At 44.2% G+C, this 19113-nt stretch overlaps 2 protein-coding genes across 8 annotated transcripts in view; both read left to right on the top strand.

The window, feature by feature from the left end:
- Nucleotides 1-6203, top strand: part of setdb1a (SET domain bifurcated histone lysine methyltransferase 1a) — a 53209-nt gene extending 47006 nt beyond the window's left edge. For 5 of the 6 annotated variants that reach the window (XM_076301923.1, XM_076301921.1, XM_076301920.1 and 2 more), the window contains 8 exons: nt 2665-3023; nt 3206-3322; nt 3649-3818; nt 4027-4227; nt 4327-4533; nt 4989-5209; nt 5494-5582; nt 5997-6203. In XM_076301923.1, the coding sequence (XP_076158038.1) occupies nt 2665-3023; nt 3206-3322; nt 3649-3818; nt 4027-4227; nt 4327-4533; nt 4989-5209; nt 5494-5582; nt 5997-6114 (1482 nt within the window). In that variant the 3' untranslated portion in view covers nt 6115-6203. Of the gene's footprint in view, nt 1-2664; nt 3024-3205; nt 3323-3648; nt 3819-4026; nt 4228-4326; nt 4534-4988; nt 5238-5493; nt 5583-5996 lie in introns of those variants that run through there. The other variant, XM_076301925.1, reaches the window with a different exon arrangement.
- A 1780-nt stretch (nt 6204-7983) lies between these two features.
- clk2a (CDC-like kinase 2a) lies at nt 7984-18304 on the top strand. 2 transcript variants are annotated; one of them, XM_076301916.1, is made up of 13 exons: nt 7984-8225; nt 9828-10033; nt 10334-10604; nt 11578-11668; nt 13445-13511; nt 14027-14143; nt 14761-14927; nt 15201-15295; nt 15440-15569; nt 15917-15999; nt 16164-16243; nt 16371-16461; nt 16714-18304. In XM_076301916.1, exons 2-13 carry the CDS (start codon nt 9828-9830, stop codon nt 16900-16902), a joined length of 1587 nt encoding a protein of 528 aa, XP_076158031.1. In that variant the 5' UTR covers nt 7984-8225; the 3' UTR covers nt 16903-18304. The 2 variants fall into 2 exon arrangements, with proteins under 2 accessions (XP_076158031.1, XP_076158032.1); XM_076301917.1 differs by lacking the exons at nt 7984-8225; nt 9828-10033; nt 11578-11668 and having other exon boundaries at nt 10473-10604.
- Nucleotides 18305-19113: the final 809 nt, after the last annotated feature.

Raw genomic sequence — 19113 nt, 5'->3', positions numbered from 1 at the left:
CTTGGTGCCATACCCTCCCGCAGGGAGGTCGTAACGACCGACGCTTCTTTGACAGGTTGGGGTGCTGTTTGGCAGTGCAGGGCTGTTCGCGGCTCGTGGGACCCCCAACAGCGGCGCCGACACATAAATGTGTTGGAGCTTCAGGCAGTTCTCCTTGCCCTCAGGCACTTCTTTCCTGTGCTGTCGGGGAGGCATGTGCTTGTGAGGACCGACAACACAGCAGTGGTTTACCTCATAAACCACCAGGGGAGTACGAGGTCTCAGTCATCCCTGAGCCTAGTTCACCAGTTGCTGTCTTGGGCCTACCCCCGCTTGCTGAGCCTGAGGGCAATGCACATAGCGGGCATTCGGAACACGGCAGCAGACTTCTTGTCCCGACAGAGCCCTCATCCTGGGGAGTGGAGGCTACACCCAGAGGTGGTGCAGGCCATCTGGCGGCGGTACGGCAGAGCAGAGGTGGATCTTTTCGCCTCCCAAGGCTCTACACACTGCCCCCTATGGTTTTCCCTGGAAGAGGCAACGAGCCCCTTAGGCCAGGATGCGCTGGCACACGAGTGGCCCCAGCAGCTTTTGTACGCATTTCCCCCCCTTCCACTGATCCGTGCCATTCTCCACAGGATCTCCCAGGAGGGCCACACGGTGCTGCTGATAGCCCCCAGATGGCCCGGGAGGCTGTGGTTCCCAGTGTTGCACGGGCTGTTGGTCGGACGCCCTTGGCGCCTCCCCGTTCGTGCGGACCTCCTCTCACAACTGGGGGGACAGATCTGGCACCCGAATCCAGCGCGCCTACAGTTATGGGTATGGCCACTGAGGGGCCTGAGCCTCTGCTAGGTGCTTGCGACCCAGCAGTTGTTTATACCATCAACAACTCGCGGGCGGCTTCCACTAATGCGCTCTACGCGAACAGGTGGAAGCTCTTCGTGGAATGGTGCCGGGCCCGCGGGGAGGAGCCGACCAGTTGTCCAGTACCGACAATTCTCGGATTCTTGCAGTCTCGTTTTGACGGGGGCCTGGCTGCAGCCACCATCCGGGTTTATGCCGCGGCAATATCTGCCAGCCACAACAAGGTGGATGGCGTCACCGTGGGCTCCCACACACTGGTGACTCGTTTCCTGAGGGGGACACAGCGACTCAGGCCGCCACAGCGGAGCCAGACACCTTCCTGGGACCTACCATTGGTGTTGGAGGCACTGTGCCGGCACCCATTTGAACCTCTTGCGAACACAGAGGTTAAATGGGTATCATTGAAGACTGCCTTTCTGTTGGCCATGGCATCAGCAAAGAGGGTGGGGGAGTTACACGCTCTATCAATCAGCCGTGAGTGCCTCCAATGGGCCCCGGGAGAAACGGGGGTCACATTGTGGCCTAACCCATCTTTTTTACCGAAGACTTTCTCCTCTTCGTTTGTAAATCAACCCCTCCATTTAGCCGCGTTTGATCCTCCAACTGGGGAGGATGAACAGCAGGGAAACACAGCCTTGCTGTGCCCAGTCCGTGCTCTAGGGGCATATATTCAGTCAACCACTGGATTCCGGCGGTCGGAATCACTTTTTGTCTGCCATTCAGGGCCAAGACGCGGCCAGGCATTGTCAAAACAACGACTGTCCAGGTGGATTGTCGAGGTTGTCTACAAGGCCTATGACGGCAGGGGCCTACCAATCCCAGCCTCCGTCCGCGGCCACTCAACCCGGAGTGTGGCGACATCATGGGCGGCCCTAAGGGGGGTGCCACTGTCCGACATTTGTGCGGCGGCATCATGGGCATCATCTTGCACATTCGCAAGATTCTACAGAGTTAACGTGGCTGCAAGTAACCCGCTAGTCACCGCTACTCTCTTAAGCCATTAAGGGGTCAAAAAGGTAAGTTCTCCTCCTCGTGACCTTGTTGGTATGTGTCATCCAGGTGCTGAAAGCACCGCCTCTGGCGGTCAGAAGAAATGTAATAGAACGATGGTTACGTATGTAACCGCGGTTCTATGAATTTCGGATGACCGCCAGAGCTTGGCAGTCACTCGGAGGGGGGACGAGAAGATTGCCAAGAGGTCACTTCCGGGGTGAAAGCACCTTAAGTGCATGACGTTGCGTCATACGTCACCCCGGTCACAGGTGACTTTGTTGGTACAAACACTCGACCTACATGCGTATGTGATGGACATCCAGGTGCTGAAAGCACCGCCTCTGGCGGTCATCCGAAATTCATAGAACCGCGGTTACATACGTAACCATCGTTTCATAGGTTAGGCTAATCTGATGCATTTCGTGATCCAGTCTCCATCACTTTCAGAAAGACTGCATGGCGCCAGCTTGATTCATGTCCTGTTGTAGGCTACATGCTGATCATTATCACTAGGCTAGTAGTTTAGGGCGCGATTTTTTTTTTCTCTCCCTTTCCATTTTCGTTAGTCTTTTTTTTTTTTTACTTAAGTAACGGATGGGATTTTTGATGTAGCGAAGTACAATACTTCACTCAAAATGTAATCAAGTAAAATTTAAAATACCGATTTTATAAACTACTTAAAAAATACAAAATACACAGAAAAACTACTCAATACAGTAACGTGAGTAAATGTATTTCGTTACTTTCCACCTCTGGTTAATCCTTGACTACTCTACATGTAGAGAGTATCTGTCATGTTGCTTAGAAAAAATCCTTAATGTGATGCAGGTGTCGTTCCACGTGTTTTACCGCTCACCGTGTGGACGGAGCCTCAGCACCATGAAACAGGTGCAGGACTTCCTGTTCCAGACGCGCTGCGACTTCCTGTTGCTGGACATGTTCTCTCTGGACCCCTTCGTGTTGGTCAAACGTGCCCTGCCACCGAGGCAGCCGGAGGTGTTCTACTCTCTCCCGGACATCTCCAAGGGAAGCGAGACGGTGCCCATCCCCTGCATCAATCTGATAGATTCTTCTAGGCCTGAACTTATCGAGTACATTGCCAAAAGGAAACCAGGCAAGGGGGTGTACATAAATACCCAGACAGACTTCCTGGTTGGCTGTGACTGCACTGATGGCTGCTTGGATAGGTGTGTTGGTGTTTGTTTTCAGACACAGATCGTGGCTTAAAACATCAGAACAGAATCATAATTATTTGTCAATATGAGTTACTACACACAAATAATTTGGTTCCAGCCAATGGTGTAAATCAAGTCTCATCAAGCCTAGCTGGTCCGCTACATTAGCTGTCTGTTCTGTGTGCGTGATGCAGGTCGAAGTGCTCGTGTCACCAGCTTACAATTGAGGCCACAGCGCTGTGCCCCGGAGGGCCTGTGGATGTAAATGCTGGCTATGCTCACAAGAGGCTACTTGCACCTCTGGTTACAGGGTAAGTGTTCTGTCTTGGTGTCTGTGTCTAATTCACGATTCCCATCCTCTGCTTTCCCATGGCTGCATCTTCAGATGTTATGCTTGTGTTATTATTGTTATAAAGACAGTTTTGTCATGAGTTGTGTTTGTCATGAGTTGTGCACAGACAGTTTTGTTATGAGTTGTGTTTGTCATGAGTTGTGCACAGACAGTTTTGTCATGAGTTGTGTTTGTCATGAGTTGTGCACAGACAGTTTTGTCATGAGTTGTGTTTGTCATGAGTTGTGTACAGACAGTTTTGTTATGAGTTGTGACTGGCATATGTGTTTCTTTCTGGCTGTTAAGGGTGCATGAGTGTAACCCGCTGTGCCGCTGCGACCCGCGGATGTGCTGCAACCGGGTGGTACAGCACGGCCCACAGCTCCGGCTGGAGTTGTTTAAGACACAGCACAAAGGTTGGGGCATCCGGTGCCTGGACGACGTGGGCAAAGGCACCTTCGTTTGTACCTTTGCAGGTAAGGGCAGTGAGCAGATTAAAGTACACCTCACCTTTAGCCGCTACCACACTGCTTTGTTGACACTAGCTCACAAGTGTGATTTTTCTGCAGCCTTAGGATGCATTACAAGGTAACACATCCACCTTTCACCTCTAAGCACCATCTAGTGGGCATGGCATGGTCATCACAATACACATGACCTGTTTTCTGCTTCTGTCTTGTCCAGGTAAAATAGTGACTGATGAACTGGCTAACGCTGAAGGTAAGGTGTCTGGCGATGAGTACTTTGCTAACCTGGATTACATAGAGGGTGTGGAGAAGATGAAGGAGGGCTATGAGAGCAGCGCGTACTGTTCAGATGGCGAGGATGCCAGCAAAGAGAATACCAGGAAATCCCAGTCTAATGCAGCAAGTAACAGCACTGCAGGTAACAAACTATGCTATATGCAGTATAAAATCTAGGAAGCTGTTTTTCTTTTTCTACTTATTAATTTGGCTTCTCTGGCGTTTGGCTTTGTGTCCTCAGATATGCAGGTAGTTATGGACAGTGATGATGATGATGATGATGATTCTGACACTGATGACGATGAAGATTATGATGATGACGACGACGAAGACGTCTCAAGTGGGGACCATAGCGGTTCTGATGACAGTTTTGTGGCTGATGACCTAGAAGATGACATAACCATACGACGAAACTATATAACCCGTCGAAATGCCAAGATACTGAAGGGTGAGGAACAGTCACTATCACTACATTCTGTAATGAAATATTGCTTTGTTTTTTTTTACTAATTTGGAAAAGGACAAAAAAATGGTTTACATCTTAAAATAGCTGCGAGACAGGATTGTGTCAAGACAGATCTGGGGAAGGACACAAGAACATTTCTGCTAAATTGAAAGTGCCCAAGAGCACGGTAGCCTCCATCATTCTCAAATGGAAAAGATTTGGAACAACCAACAGTCTTCCTAGATCTGGCTGCTCAGCCAAACTGTGTAATCCGTAACGAAGGGCCTTGGTCAGAGAGGTAACTAAGGACCCAATGGAATATGAAAAAACGAGTCTGAAACATAACAAAAAGTGGAAAACTGGAAAACGGTCTGAAAACTTTCCGGTTGTGCTGTATGACTAGGGTACTACTCGTTTTTCTTGTCTGTGACACTTCATTGTTTCTTTTTGGGTGGCAGTCTCTGTGGAAATGAGGAGTCCCACAGGGTCCCATGGTTCCCGACCTGGTTTTGCGGTCAAGTCCACCCATCGCAAGGTGAAGCCTGGTGGTGAAACAACCAAACCAAGTGGCCAGAAGGACTCGCCCTCTCAAAATGCTACCCGGAGGCTCTTTGATGGGGAGGAGAACTGTTATATAATTGATGCACTCCAGCAGGGCAACCTTGGGCGCTACCTCAATGTAAGCAATAGCATCCTCTCCTGGCCAGGTGAAGTTCTCATTCTCGCCATTTCAAGCCCCTTGGGCAAGATGGGGAAACAAGATTACAAGATTTAGTGCTTTTGATGTTCATATGCATAACCAACGCCCTTAAGGGTTAACCATTAAAGGAAAACTCAATGTTCACATAGTTCTCAGTTTTTCAAGGTACTGTTGTTATGAAAAAGAAAAATCTTATTTTCCTAAACTTGTTTTTTTTTTCTGATTTAATTTTTTGAATTTTTACCTAACAACTTGTCTTTCAGCATAGCTGTGATCCTAACCTGTTCGTGCAGAATGTGTTTGTGGACACTCATGACCTCCGCTTCCCTTGGGTTGCTTTCTTCACCAAAAAGTGAGTAAACAGTGAGTCAATGGAAAAATGAGAATATTGAGTCTTAATTTTCACTCCATAATGGTAGAGGTGTGACGTGGCCTAGGTCTTATCAGAAATCTTAACAAAAAGCTTCAGAATCAGTTTAGGTCCAGTTTGAGCAGCTACTTTTCAGCAAGCAGGAGATTGTACATAGAGTGTATTGTATCACACATTTTGCTTCACTGTTTTACATTTCAAGGATTAATTGCAGTGTATATCACACTCAGATGTGCCTTGCAAACCCTTGAAATAGTGTTACACGATGGTGTCCATGAATAAATGTTTTGTTTTTTTTGAGCTGGAACAAACTTTTCTTTTTTTAAAGTTTTTTTTAAAATTATTTTTCTCTTTTTTAATTGTTCCTTACTTTTGTCCTCTCTTGCTCTCCTTCAGGCGTGTCAAAGCTGGAACAGAGCTAACATGGGACTATAATTATGAGGTGGGGAGTGTGGAGGGGAAAGTCCTTCTGTGTAACTGTGGCTCCCAACGATGTACAGGACGCCTGCTGTAGAGGGTTTTCTGTTAATGTGATTTTATAAATAATCCCTTGTTGTACGACTTCTATTTATGTTTTTTAAAATAAAATGAAAAATAACTTAAGAGGGGTCTATGTGTGTTTACATAATATGGTTATATTATATTCATATTATGGTTAGAGATGGGGGGGGGGTATGGAGTTTGTTTTGCTTTTTTGTTCATTAAAAATGTTTCAAAAAATGACTGAGCTGAAAATGCAAATGCAAGTAGCAACATAATAAACATCACACATGAATGGAATGCACAACAATAGCCACAGCAACTGAGGGAAGACTGATTGAGTTATCAAGCAAATTCTGGATGTAAATGTCATGCAGTCAAGAAAGTGCAGTCTCAGATGATCGGCTACCCAATGCAACTTTTTGATCAATGTTGCTTGGCAGTCAGCCCGTTTACATGACCATAACTGGCAATAATCTTGCGTATACAAGGAATTTGGTCGAATTTATCCCATCTTTGAAATAGTGAACACACAGTGAGGTGAAGCACACACTTACTTGGAGCAGTGAGCTGCCTTACTACAGTGGTGCTCGGGGAGCAGTGAGGGGTTAGGTGCCTTGCCCTCAGCTGTTCCTACTGGTCGGGGATCGAACCGGCAACCCTCCAGTTACAAGCCCAAAGCCCTAACCAGTAGGCCATGACTGCCCTGGAAAAACCTGATCTGGCGCATTTACATGCACTTCAGTAATGTAATATTTAAAAAAAAACTGGTTTACATGATTTTGTCCATTAGTCAAATTTATTTCCAAGTACATGACGTAAAACTCAAACTTCCTATTATTTTCAAAACATCTAGGCATTTTTGCTGACACTTTTCGAAGTGTGTTCCCATTTCTATATTTCCTACTGTCGAGATGGAGTATATTAAGGGTTTTCTTATTAAGCATAGGGCCTACAATTGATTTCCTCTTCACTCCAGAAGTCTTTTGCTTGTGGGTTTATTGCTGCTGCCCGCCATGTTTGTTGTCTGCTGCTGCTCGCGTTTTGACTACATATCGGCTTTGTTTTTGGGATTTGTACCAATGCACAGATGTAAAAGAACTAACTAATTCTGAAATAGGCCTACGGTATATGCACCAAAGAAATCGGACAATTGGGGGAAAATCTAGGTGTGTTAATCCGATTTCTCATAATCCGATAATGGCTTTTATCCAATAAAGCATATTGCATTACATGACCACTTGAATAATCTGATGACCCCAGAAATCAGATAATGATTGGATTATTAGGGTGCATGTAAACATACTGTTAGGGAATACAGTTCTGACATTTTCCCACTGATACTGGGCAACAACTATTTCTGGAGAACTTTAATCAGAGAAGGTTATCAAAGAATGCTCAGATAGGATTGAAGTAGCCATATGAGATCAAGGAACATGGGGATCTAAGTCTTGTCCCTGGGCACAAGCCTTTATACAGGTGTAGGAGTATAACCCAAAAGTAAAAGATCAAAGTCACTGCACATATCCCTATAAGTGAGATGTGTGATATTTTCGTAATTTTCTGGTAAAATAATTTTCTGGAGGTATAGATGCATTCTGTAACAGATGGGAGACCCCATGTTCAGAACTTTACCTGAAAATTACCTCAAATAAAATTTCAGATTTTACTGAAATGTGCATTTATTTGTGAGGTCTCAAATTTGTCTTGTTGGTATAATAGTCTGGAAGCTTAAGAATTGTGTGGTAGGCCTACATAACATAATGTGTAAACTAGCCAGGGAAGTAAACCCAGTTTAGGTTTAGGTCTACTTATGAATTGTTTACGTCCGATAAGTGTGCACAGCTGAAGACTGGAGAGAACCCTGTCTCATCCGTCTGAGATCTCAAATTTGTGTTTTTGCTATAGTCTGGAAACGTATGGTACTTGAAACCCAGTCTGTGAGGGAAGTAAACCCAGTTTGGGTTTAGGCCTAGCCACTTATGAATAGTGGATTGTTTACGTCCGATAAGCGTGCACAGCTGAAGACAGGGGTGGAGAGAACTCCGTGATCGAATAGCTAGCGGAGACCAAATACGGAGGAGTGAATGAAGAGTCAACACGGATTTCCTGTGGGACAAGCGTACAGGCCTCGCTGCTAAAACGGTATGCCAGGAAATATTGGTTGTAGTATCGACATGTGCCTTACCTGAGTTGCCTGAACCATAGTACGAAGAGAATGTATAACCGATGTTTAAATTTGAGGCCAGAAAATGCAAGCCTGCCATCTTCGAGACAAGATGGCGGTCAGCGTTACCAGTGAATGCAAAGATAGCTAGCTAGCTAACGGTAGCTCAATAGCAAGCAAACATTATTCGAAGTCTCGAAAGCTGATTACACTCATTTGACCATTAACCTTAAAAGCTCTAAATTACTGATTGCTGGCAAACTACTCACGAAAATGTAAGATATATACCGAAACGATTCGGTCGGGCATTAGCTAAGCCGTGGTAGCCTACATTTGAAAACTAGAACTATGCTATGATAATCTATCATAGCTAACGTTACGACTCAAGCTAATACGGAGCCTGTCGAAAATAGTCGTACTAGTTATTGAGAGCCAGACATTATTTAAGCCAGCTAGAATCTATTTTGCCTTACTAGCAAACTAAAAGCTAACGTTTTCATTAGGGATAACGTTAGGACTACAAATTAGCTAGCAAAAATAAGACTAAGAGCGGTCTTCGTTTGCAGAGAAATCAGTATCAGCTAACGTTAACGTGAAGGCTTTGGGCATGATGTGCTGGTTAACGTTACAGCAGGAGGACATAACATTAGCTGGGCATTTTTTGATAATATTAACGTATAATAACAAATGTTAGTATCGATCTGTTATGTTAACATTATTTGTGGAACATCGTCGAAAGACGTAATGTAAACGCTAATAACCATTTTCTCGTCAAGTAGTCTATTGCTAACGAGTTTAACGCGCCCAGCGAGTTCGTTCTAGCAGTGACAACGCCACCTAGATGCATGTAGACCAATTTAAAGCTAACGATATGTTTATCTTTAGTCGTTTAACATTGACATCACACACGGTTGATATTGTATTATATTACGTTAATCATGTTCGGCATATTAGCCGACTAATTGGTCCGGTATTATCAGCTTAGTTTGTGGAAGTTTGCTAACGTAAGTGAATGCTAGTTATCAACTTGCAACTTGGATCAGCCTGGGCTGCAACATTTTGGAGTTCGACTGAATAAACTCCCCTAGTACGCACAGCCACTAGCTGGTCCCTTTCTTCTTAAAAATGCATTGTACACACATGAACATGACCAAGTTGATTTTATTTCACAGAATTTCACAGATACTTGATCTAACCACGAACAACATAACGTTAGCTGTAGCTTTAGTAAAGAGGATTATGAGATGTTCTTCGAACGCATCTGTAAGAGATACCAAATTGCCATTTTATCCTTTTCACTTTTACAGTTAATTTGACGATAACCATCTTGCGCAAACCAAAGATGTAGGCCCTATGTCCATTTTCTCTCACCCAGCAGTGGAAATGACTGTCAATTTAAACTGGCAACTGTGCATCCTTGGTGTTGTGATCTGACTATAACAGAAATTACTTCATTTTAGCTTGTAGTCATGGCTATCTCTGCTATCTCAAATATTCAAAGTTAAAAACTATACTTCTGTCTTCTGTCCACTATTTCCCCAATGGATTTCATGAAGGTTACCCTCCCATTGTGTTCACAGATGCCACACTCAAGACGATATCCGTCCTCAGACCGGGGCAGCCGGAGCAGTTACCAGGACCGGTATCGGGACCGTGATCGAGACCGGGAGAGGGACCGCGGGCGAAAGCAAAGGCATCGCCGCTCGCCATCTTTCTCCACCAGCAGCGAAAGGGACAGGAGGGGCCGAGCTCATCGACAGGAGGCAGGCTATGCACGTTCCAGGAGGTACGTCTGTGTGTCCATGTGTGTTTATCTAATGTTTCCTTACTGTATTTTATTGCTTGCACCTCGTGGCATGTTTTCATGTGTGTTCCTACATGCTCATGGCATGTAACATAATTTATCTTTGCTCAGGGAGGTAGTTCAGTTGAGTTACACCATAGTCCAGTCTCTTATCATAAATAGCGAATGGATTAGTGGTGGTGGTGTTGGTTATGTTTTGTCCAGTGTATGCATCTGTTCATTCACAACTGCAGTTGTGGCAAATCTCTACTATTCACACCACTCCTCCTTTGTCTGCTTCAGCTATGACAACCGCTCTGCAGATCGGAGGCCATACGATCGGCGCTACTGTGATGGTTACCGGCGGATGGAACACAGTCGAGACCGGGACCGCGACCACGGCGGGGCTTCGGCAGCTGACAGCTACTACGCGCGAGACTTCTCCCCCAGCAGCTACGACTACCGACGGGAGCGTGACCGCAGCGAGCGTGACCAGTCCTATCGCCGCAAGGGCAGCAGGCGTAAGCACAAACGAAGGCGACGTAGAACCAGGTCCTATAGCCCATCGTCCTCGGTGAGTACTGCCCACCCCGAGACGTCCTCATGTACGCCTCTCACTCCTCTTCTCCCCTTCCTCTCTGTCTCTTGTTTCACTCTATCTCTCTCTTCTCCATAACCCTCTCTTCTCCACAGCCCCTGGACTCGGTAAGTAGTGAACTCTTTTCCTTTTGGTTTGGAGTTTTTGTTTTTGTTTGTTTTGTCTTGAATTTTTAGTTTTTATGAAGTCTGCTTGGGGTTAGATGTGATAGTCCAGAGGCAACAATAGGTCCTCTTTAAAGGGGGTTTAACATGCTGGAGTTTACTTTTTAACTCTGGTTCATGTATATTTTTAACTTCAGGCAGCCTGTAAGGGCAAAGAAAGAGTAGCAGACGCAAGCATCTCTCTCTCTTTCGCTGTACCTTTCTTTCTTGCTCTATTCTTCTCTAACCTCTGTCGAGCGGTGAAAAGAGAGAGGGTGCTTACCAATGAGTTGGTACATTTTGCCCTTGTCTGAAGTTTTTTTGTTTCTTCAACTGTCACCTTGTTCCATGGCTTTACATAAGTTGATATTGTTCACTGTTCTGGATAGAATCATCCTATTTTTTAAGACTAATCAGTGAATAACTGCTTGTTTTTAGTTCTGCTAAATATGTTATGATGTAGGTTGCTCTTGTGATTTTTGTCAGGATGAGGCTAGGCAGAGGGTTGATGGGGCAGAACACAGGGGACAGAAAGGCAGAAGGGGGCGAAATGTGATCTTTGACTTGTTCCCTTGCACTATATCCCTATCGTTGTATATATCTCCACACGTGGTGTCATACCAAACGCCCTATGATCAACCAAATCTACCTACATCAACAACACCAACTGCGCTGCTCCGCCGCCCTGCTGTCGCCATGGTCACGGCTGCCCCCCCTTCCTCCTCTCTGCCCCTCTCCTCCTCCTCCTCCCCTCTGCGGTCGCGCCGGTGACCTCCGAACACGGGATGGGCTGGTCCCTACTGCAGCGGAGTGACAGCCGGACGCGGGCGGTGTGTGTGAGGGACGACGAGGAGGGTCACCTGATCTGTCGGACTGGCGACGTCCTGCAAGAGAGATGTACACACTGCCACTATTCTACTCCTATCGTAACTTTTCTCCCTATCAGTTCAACCATAGAGCAGAATTTCACAAGGGGAGGATGAAAATGATGATGGTGGTGGTGGTGATCACCATGTCATGGTAGAATGCTCTCTCCAACTAGCCCAAAGCAGGCAGGGAGGGATTGCGTTGAAGATGATGTTTTCTTGTGGGGGGAGTGGGTGGGATCGGGTGGATGTATTTGTAGCTGTGGTCAGTACTGTTTGCAGATACATTCCTTTTTATTTGTTCCTCAAATCCATACATTCAGTATTCAGTTTTTTTTATTTGCTCTTACTTTTATATGTAACTGTCAGGGTTTGTAAATTGTTAGGGCACGCAGACGTTTCACTAGTGACGGGCCCAGATTAGTGGTTGACTTTGTCACAAGGAACAAAAATTCCTTTACATTAATGAAAGTGTATTGGTATTTTACAGAAAAAGGCTTGTTAGTGGATTACACTTAAATTCTGCTTCTCTAATGCAAAATGTTCTTAGGCTAAATAAATAGGTTAGCGAGCAAGTCCTGAGCTGGCGAACAAATGTTCCTGATTAATAGAAGTAGCATTTTTGGTAGGATATGGAAAATCTTTTTTTTTCTTGCAAATAGTGACTTCTTACCAGCTTACTAAATCTAAATCTGATCAGGCCACACAGTAGTGTTACTAAACTTGTTGTTTCATTCTAACTTCCTGTCTTGTGGTGATCCGGAAAGCAAGAGAGAAAAGAACAGCCTGTAAAATATGAGGGAGAAGTTTTAGTCAAGCTTCTCACACATTCTAAAAACCTCAAATGTAGCCCGACTAATTCTCTAAGCTAAACCAAATAATGTTTGTGAGGTGGTAGATTTCTTATCTACCACCTTATTGTTGTTAGACTACTTTTAGCACCATCTTATTGTTGTTAGACTACTTTTAGCACTACTTCAAGTGCACATTCAGTACAGCCTGAAGATAAACTGGGTAGGCCTGTAACAAATAATTAGATTTAACTTGTTTATAGTTTTCCCTAATCTGGGCCTAAGCACAGAGGACCATAGTTATATTGATCAAAGCTTTTTTCGCTTTTTTTTTTGTTAGCGACGGTATCAATTTGCCCCCCGAAACAATATGCGTGTGCGGTTATGTTTCCAGGGGCCATTTGGATTATAGTCCTAATTGATTTGTTGATGAAGGTGTTTTCTCCCTGTAGTGTAATCCTCATTAGCCTCTTTCGGCAAGTTTGCAGTGTAATCTTTCTGTTATCGTTTTGTCGCACAGCCATGATTAGTGTGAGAGCGTAAGAGACCGCTGTGTTGATCTTCGAGGGTAGTTGTCTTGACAACTTAATAGGTCCCATTTTTAATGTCAGTGCATAGCTAGTCAAAACAAAACAATGCCAGTCAAAACAAAATCCTATAATGAACAACTGTAGTTGACCAGTGACCGTTTTTAGAGTTTTTTTCCTATTGGTAGGGTATACATTTATGGTCAAACAGGCATTCTCAAACTGTTATAACCCTTTGTCCTTTTCTGTTAGTGTTTGATAGTACCCTTCTGATTGTCGTATTCTCTTGTCTTTAAGTGTGTTTGGCCAGTGTAAAACATCCATGAGATGATAGTCATGACAGGGCTGCTAGCTTTTTTTGCTGCCTGCATTTACACTTGAACCTAACTTTGCGCACTCATCTAAGGCCTTTACCTTCTTTCCCACTGTCTTTCTATCTCTTCTCTTTTCTCTCTCGCTCTTTCCCCATGCTCTCTATTTGTGTCACAGATGAGATTGTCAGCACTTTGGGAGAGGGCACCTTTGGCAGGGTGATGCGCTGTATTGACCATCGCAGGTAAGACCCAGTGATAAATACAGATGGTTCAAAATATAGAGAGAAAAAAACATGCTGAATTTCAGTGTTTTCCTTTACAAGAGTAAATGTGACCATAGGTGGTCTTTCTATTTATCAGGTTTTTGTAGCCACCAGCTTTATACATATCTGCCTCATCACATGTTTACTGTACAGATTTGTGACAGAGCCAAAGTACTCAACGGTGCACAGACAACATTGAAATTATTCAGTAGTGAGTGCAATTACTGTTTATTTACATTTACTCTTGTAAGTACATTACAGAGCGAATCCAATCAATTATCCATGTGTCTTTATATGATTTATTACATTTTCTGAAAATCATGGATTGGTTTGCCTTCCATGGAGGTCCTTGGTGGATTTTTATTAGAATTGAACAGGATTTGGTTGCATTAAATGTGGAACGGCAGGATTGCATCCCATTGATTACAGCAGGGCATTGGATGAGGGAGGAGGAGATACTAAATCAAAACAAAATGTCCTTTCTGTGTCTGTAGAGGGGGCGCTCACGTGGCACTGAAGATCATCAAGAATGTGGAGAAGTACAGGGAGGCGGCTCGTCTCGAGATCAACGTCCTCGAGAAGATAAACGAGAAAGATCCCGAGAACAAAAAGTATGACTTACACAGTACAGTCTGACCAATCAAGTGGCTCTTTTGCATAGTTAATTTTAAAGTGGTGATAGTTTGCAGCATATGCACTAATATATTATGATGTGAAGCGGTATATATTGTACATATCAATGTTGCTTATGTCTGACATACAATACTGAGCAAAAGCTTTCGGTATGTTTGAAGTAATACTTTAAAATGAGGGGGGTATTTGAAAAAAGTAGATAAGAGAGACAAAATAGATGTGTTGAGGAAAATGTCTAAACATGTGCACTGTACTGTTCTACTGTAACTATTGTACTGTACTATTAACTGAGGTTTATAAATTTTTGAGATTTTGCTTAATTTTTTCATCTATGAGGTTAATACACAGGGACAGGGTATACTTGGGAATGCATTTAGTTTTTTCATTCTTCTTTGATGAAAGCACTAATCTACTTTTGATTCACTGGGCACTGTAGTTAATACATGGTTTTGATTTTTCTTTTTTAATTTGGATTAAAACACTGTCTAGCTGTTTATACACAATGTGGCTAATACACAGGAAATTGTGATGCATTTTGATCCCCCTGATTCCTATTAATTCTTTCACCCACCTTACCATCCCCCTCTTCCTGCAGCCTATGTGTCCAGATGTTTGACTGGTTCGACTATCATGGCCACATGTGCATTAGCTTTGAGCTGCTTGCCCTCAGCACCTTTGATTTCTTGAAGGAGAATAACTACCTGGCTTACTCAATTAGTCAGGTGCGCCACATGGCCTACCAGATTTGCCTCTCCGTTAAATGTAAGTACCCCTTTTTTACTTATGGTGTGTGTGTGTATGTCCAGTGAGTCAGTGAAACATGTCTTCACATGCAGTAGAGCCAGTTCATTGGTTTACTTATCTTGTCTGTTCTTGTCTATAGTTGAGCGTGTTGTGTAATACAGTTTTTCTCTTTGAGCTAAGGCCTGGTCGTGTCAGACTTTGGGGTCATAGGGCCCACCCATAGTTTGAGAAACACTGGTGTAATGTGTATTTCTACCTTTGTAATTGTTTTTTTTACTCTTTACCCTGAAGTTCTCCATGAGAACAAGCTTACCCACACAGACCTGAAGCCAGAGAACATTTTGTTTGTCAACTCGGACTTCACCATGACCTATAATGTAGAGAAGGTAAGCCTGCTAGCACTTGAGGATTTGTGCGTTTCAGACATCTATCATGAGATGGGTTAATCTGCATTTGTTGCTCAGAACAGTACCTGTAGCCAGTACTCAGAACAGGGCTAAATATTTATATGGTGTTTGCTTCTTCTTCAGAAACGGGAGGAGAGGACGGTGAAGAGCACAGCGGTGAGGGTGGTGGACTTCGGCAGCGCCACCTTCGACCACGAGCACCACAGCACCATAGTCTCCACAAGACACTACCGTGCCCCAGAGGTCATACTGGGTAAGCCGGAGAGTTTGTGTTGGTGCACATTCTGCGTCACTGCATAAACTGAGGGTGTACTGATTCTGGTCTTTGCATAAGAGTTCTTGTCACTACTTCTGTATAGCCACTAGATGTCGCCCATTACAGAATATGTGCTGCTACAATGGACAGACTTCAGAGACAACTCTGCAGTCATTTATGGTTATATGTTCTGCCTTGACAGATTGATCTTGCTCTGCCTCTAAACATTTTTTTGCCTGTGTGTGTGCGCATGTGTGTGTGTGTGTTTAAATGTCTGGCTGGACCTTGCATGCTTTCGTCACAGATGTAGAAATAGCAGGGTAATTTGTTTGTGTGTTCTGTAGAGTTGGGCTGGAGTCAACCATGTGACGTCTGGAGCATTGGCTGCATTCTGTTTGAGTACTACCTGGGATTCACCCTCTTTCAGGTATAGTAACAAACATTCTAAGGACACATACACAAGTCCCATTTATTTTACAATTTCAAGATTGTCTGCATTTGAGGGTTGTGTAATTGAGAGATTGATTCTAACTAGTACTTTTCGTGATTTTATTTGCTGATGTATATATTTTCCCCCTCCTCTCACTTCAGACACATGACAATAGAGAACATTTGGCTATGATGGAAAGAATTCTGGGACCAGTGCCTTCCAGGATGATCCGCAAAACCAGGTATAGTAGAAAATGAATACATGCATCGATTTAGCCTTTTTCTTCCCCCAAAGGCTTGCTGATTGACATTAGCTCTGATTTAAGAAATGCTTTGTGTCATCGTGGTATCCCTTTCTGTTCTGAACAGGAAACAGAAGTACTTCTATCATGGCCGTCTTGACTGGGATGAGAACTCTTCAGCTGGCAGATATGTTCGAGAGAACTGCAAACCTCTTCGGGTGAGAAAGTGGTTGATTTGAATTTAACTGATAAAAATAAAGTGGGGTGGGAAGGGGGTAGGTGGGGTGAGTTAGTAAAGGATGGTACTGTTTAAACATATTAGATGGTTCACACAAATTGGTCAAGGTCTTTGAGAGCTAAAAGTTGACGCTTTTGTGTTTTTTCAGTACATGTCTACTTGCTGTTTCTTCCATCACTCACTTGTGTCTGTTCCTCTCCCCTTCCATGGTTGCTCTTCATTCTTGTCTCAGCGGTACCTGTTGTCGGAAGCTGAGGAGCATCACCATTTGTTTGACCTGATGGAGGGCATGCTGGAGTACGAACCCTCCAAGCGCCTGACGCTGGCCGCCGCTCTGCGACACCCATTCTTTACCTCTGTGCCCGCCAGTGACCAAGCCACTTCCAAGAGCTGGGAGGGCAGCCGGGACATCAGCCGGTGACGCCTGTCTCCCCCACCTCCGTCTCCGCCCCACCCACACACCAGCATGCGTGCAGGAACTTAAGGTGGAACTCGATTTTTTGGTGAATGTTTTTAAAGGTCAAACCGAAGAAGATGTGAAGATTTTGGGTGGGCTACCTTAAGTTTGAATGCTCACATGGAACTGTTGACTATTGAGGGGGAGGTAGGGGTAGGGGATTTATGTTTCCTTTCCTTCCTGTCTGTTTCTTTTCACCTTCTTTTTATAAGCTGAACCCATAAACTATGACACTTAAAGGTTCAAAGAGATTTGTGGCACTCGCTCAGCTCGAGGCCTTTTCTAGCCATTTGCTTCCACACTAAGAGGAATGTGTTGAAAACCAAATGGCCTAAGCTGTGATTTAGGGTAGAGCTTAAATATGGGAGTAGGTTTTCCTGAACTAGATGAAGGAAACCTTGTCTGAAGTAGGCAGAGTGAGGCAGAGAAGTCCTAGAACCTTCCACCATCCAAAAGCACTCAAATCCAGACTGAGAGAAGTGAGTGGCACGCGGCTGTCGTCCGGCATGCAGCCAGACTTTAGTGTTCCTGTCCCGATTGGTGGAGAGCCATTAAGGAGCAAGATGCCCCCCTCTTTTACCTGTTCTTAGTTCTTCCAAATATCAGTCAAACAGAAAAGACTTAACTAATCGCTCCAACCTGTCCTATTCAGACTAATAACTACAACTATGTCTGACCTTCCTTCCTATTGTTTGGCTCTGTGTGTATCTTTTGGATGGGAATATTGACCCAAATAGTTGCCTCCCTTCATTGTCTGACACTGTGAGGGATGCAGTACTTTGGCAGTGCCTATGGCTGGAAAGTAACTGTTTATTCAGATGGTTGTTGCAAAGCTCACTGAATAAGCATGAGTCAACACCATCCCCGGCTCAAATGGGCTTCACAAGGATACCCTAGCAGGATCTTGCAGGTGTGCTGTCAGATGGTGTAACCTAAATGTAATAGGTCATGGGTTTTCTATATGGCACACTGTCTCACGACTACACTCTTGAACAGTGGCACCACAAATTGGCCTCAAGCCAGCTTGGCTGATAACGCCATGCTAGTATGCACACTCAACACACATGATAGCCTTTTGTAGCAGTAGCCCGGTGTGTGGGTGTGTCGTCCCAACAGCCCACACAGCACACATTTACAGTATTTATTTTGGTCAAGCTGAACTGGATGTTTTTTTTTCCTGTTGTTTTTTTTCTTTGTTTTTGTTTTTTGTATGCAAAGAACTGTATAAAAGTGTATATAAAATGAATATGTACTTATGTATGGTTGTACGACGGTAGAATAAAGATGCCCCGCTGTAACCTGGGTGTAATGAGAGCACATTGACAGCACTCATCTCAGGTTGCTGCAGGCAAATGTTTCGTTTTTACTCATGTCTCAATTTGAGCTTTATTCAATTAAACAGTTTTATTTCAATCAGTATGACTGAATCGATAGAAATGCTCCTAATGTTTCACAGCCCCAACCTTCATGTATCTTGGGCTTCATTAAACTGTGCCATAAAGCGATCCACTGATAAGAAAAATACCACTACATGTAAGCAGAAATACACTGCAGTGAAGCTCCTGCCTCAATACCTGCACCTGTTTTCTGGGTTCCCCATGATTTAACAATAATATTTACGAGATGATTACTGAAAGCTTTTTGCCCCATGTTGATACTGAACCGGGATTGTCATTGAATGCTAAAAATAGATAGATAGATACTTTATTGATCTATTGATTTATTGAGGGGAAATTCAAGAAGTGACAGAATGATGGCACATATGACACATTCAGTCCTGAGCCAATGATTTCTGTAATTTGCTCTCTTAATTTAGTATCTGAACCATCTGTTTTGGAGTGCCCTAGTGCCAGTATGTCCACCGCATGGAAACGCGCCCCTGGTGTATATTCCCTCTAGGTTGGGTAGTGAACTCTTGGTGGTACAGTACGTTCAGCTGATCTACTCTCTTTAGGGCTTTACGGTCTGTATCAGTCTGTGTGACCTCAGTTTCGTCTACTGTCTGTTCTGACTTAGTTTGTCTTCCGTTGACTCATCCCTCTCCTTGGCTTCTGAGCACCACACTGATACAGTTGAATATGCCAATGGACAGCACATGTTGAAATCACGGATGGCTAAGCTGCTTTATAAATAGTCACGCCAAATCTATATAAGATACTGTCAGTGTAGGCCTAA

The sequence above is a fragment of the Alosa pseudoharengus genome, unplaced genomic scaffold (genome assembly GCF_046254945.1).
Source record: "Alosa pseudoharengus isolate Yale_2024_CS ecotype anadromous, Long Island Sound unplaced genomic scaffold, YU_APseudo_1.1 YU_APseudo_1.1_scf_23, whole genome shotgun sequence".
Lineage (NCBI taxonomy): Eukaryota > Metazoa > Chordata > Actinopteri > Clupeiformes > Clupeidae > Alosa > Alosa pseudoharengus.
The sequence above is the reverse complement of the archived record's forward strand: the minus strand, read 5'-3'. Positions and strand labels throughout refer to the sequence as shown.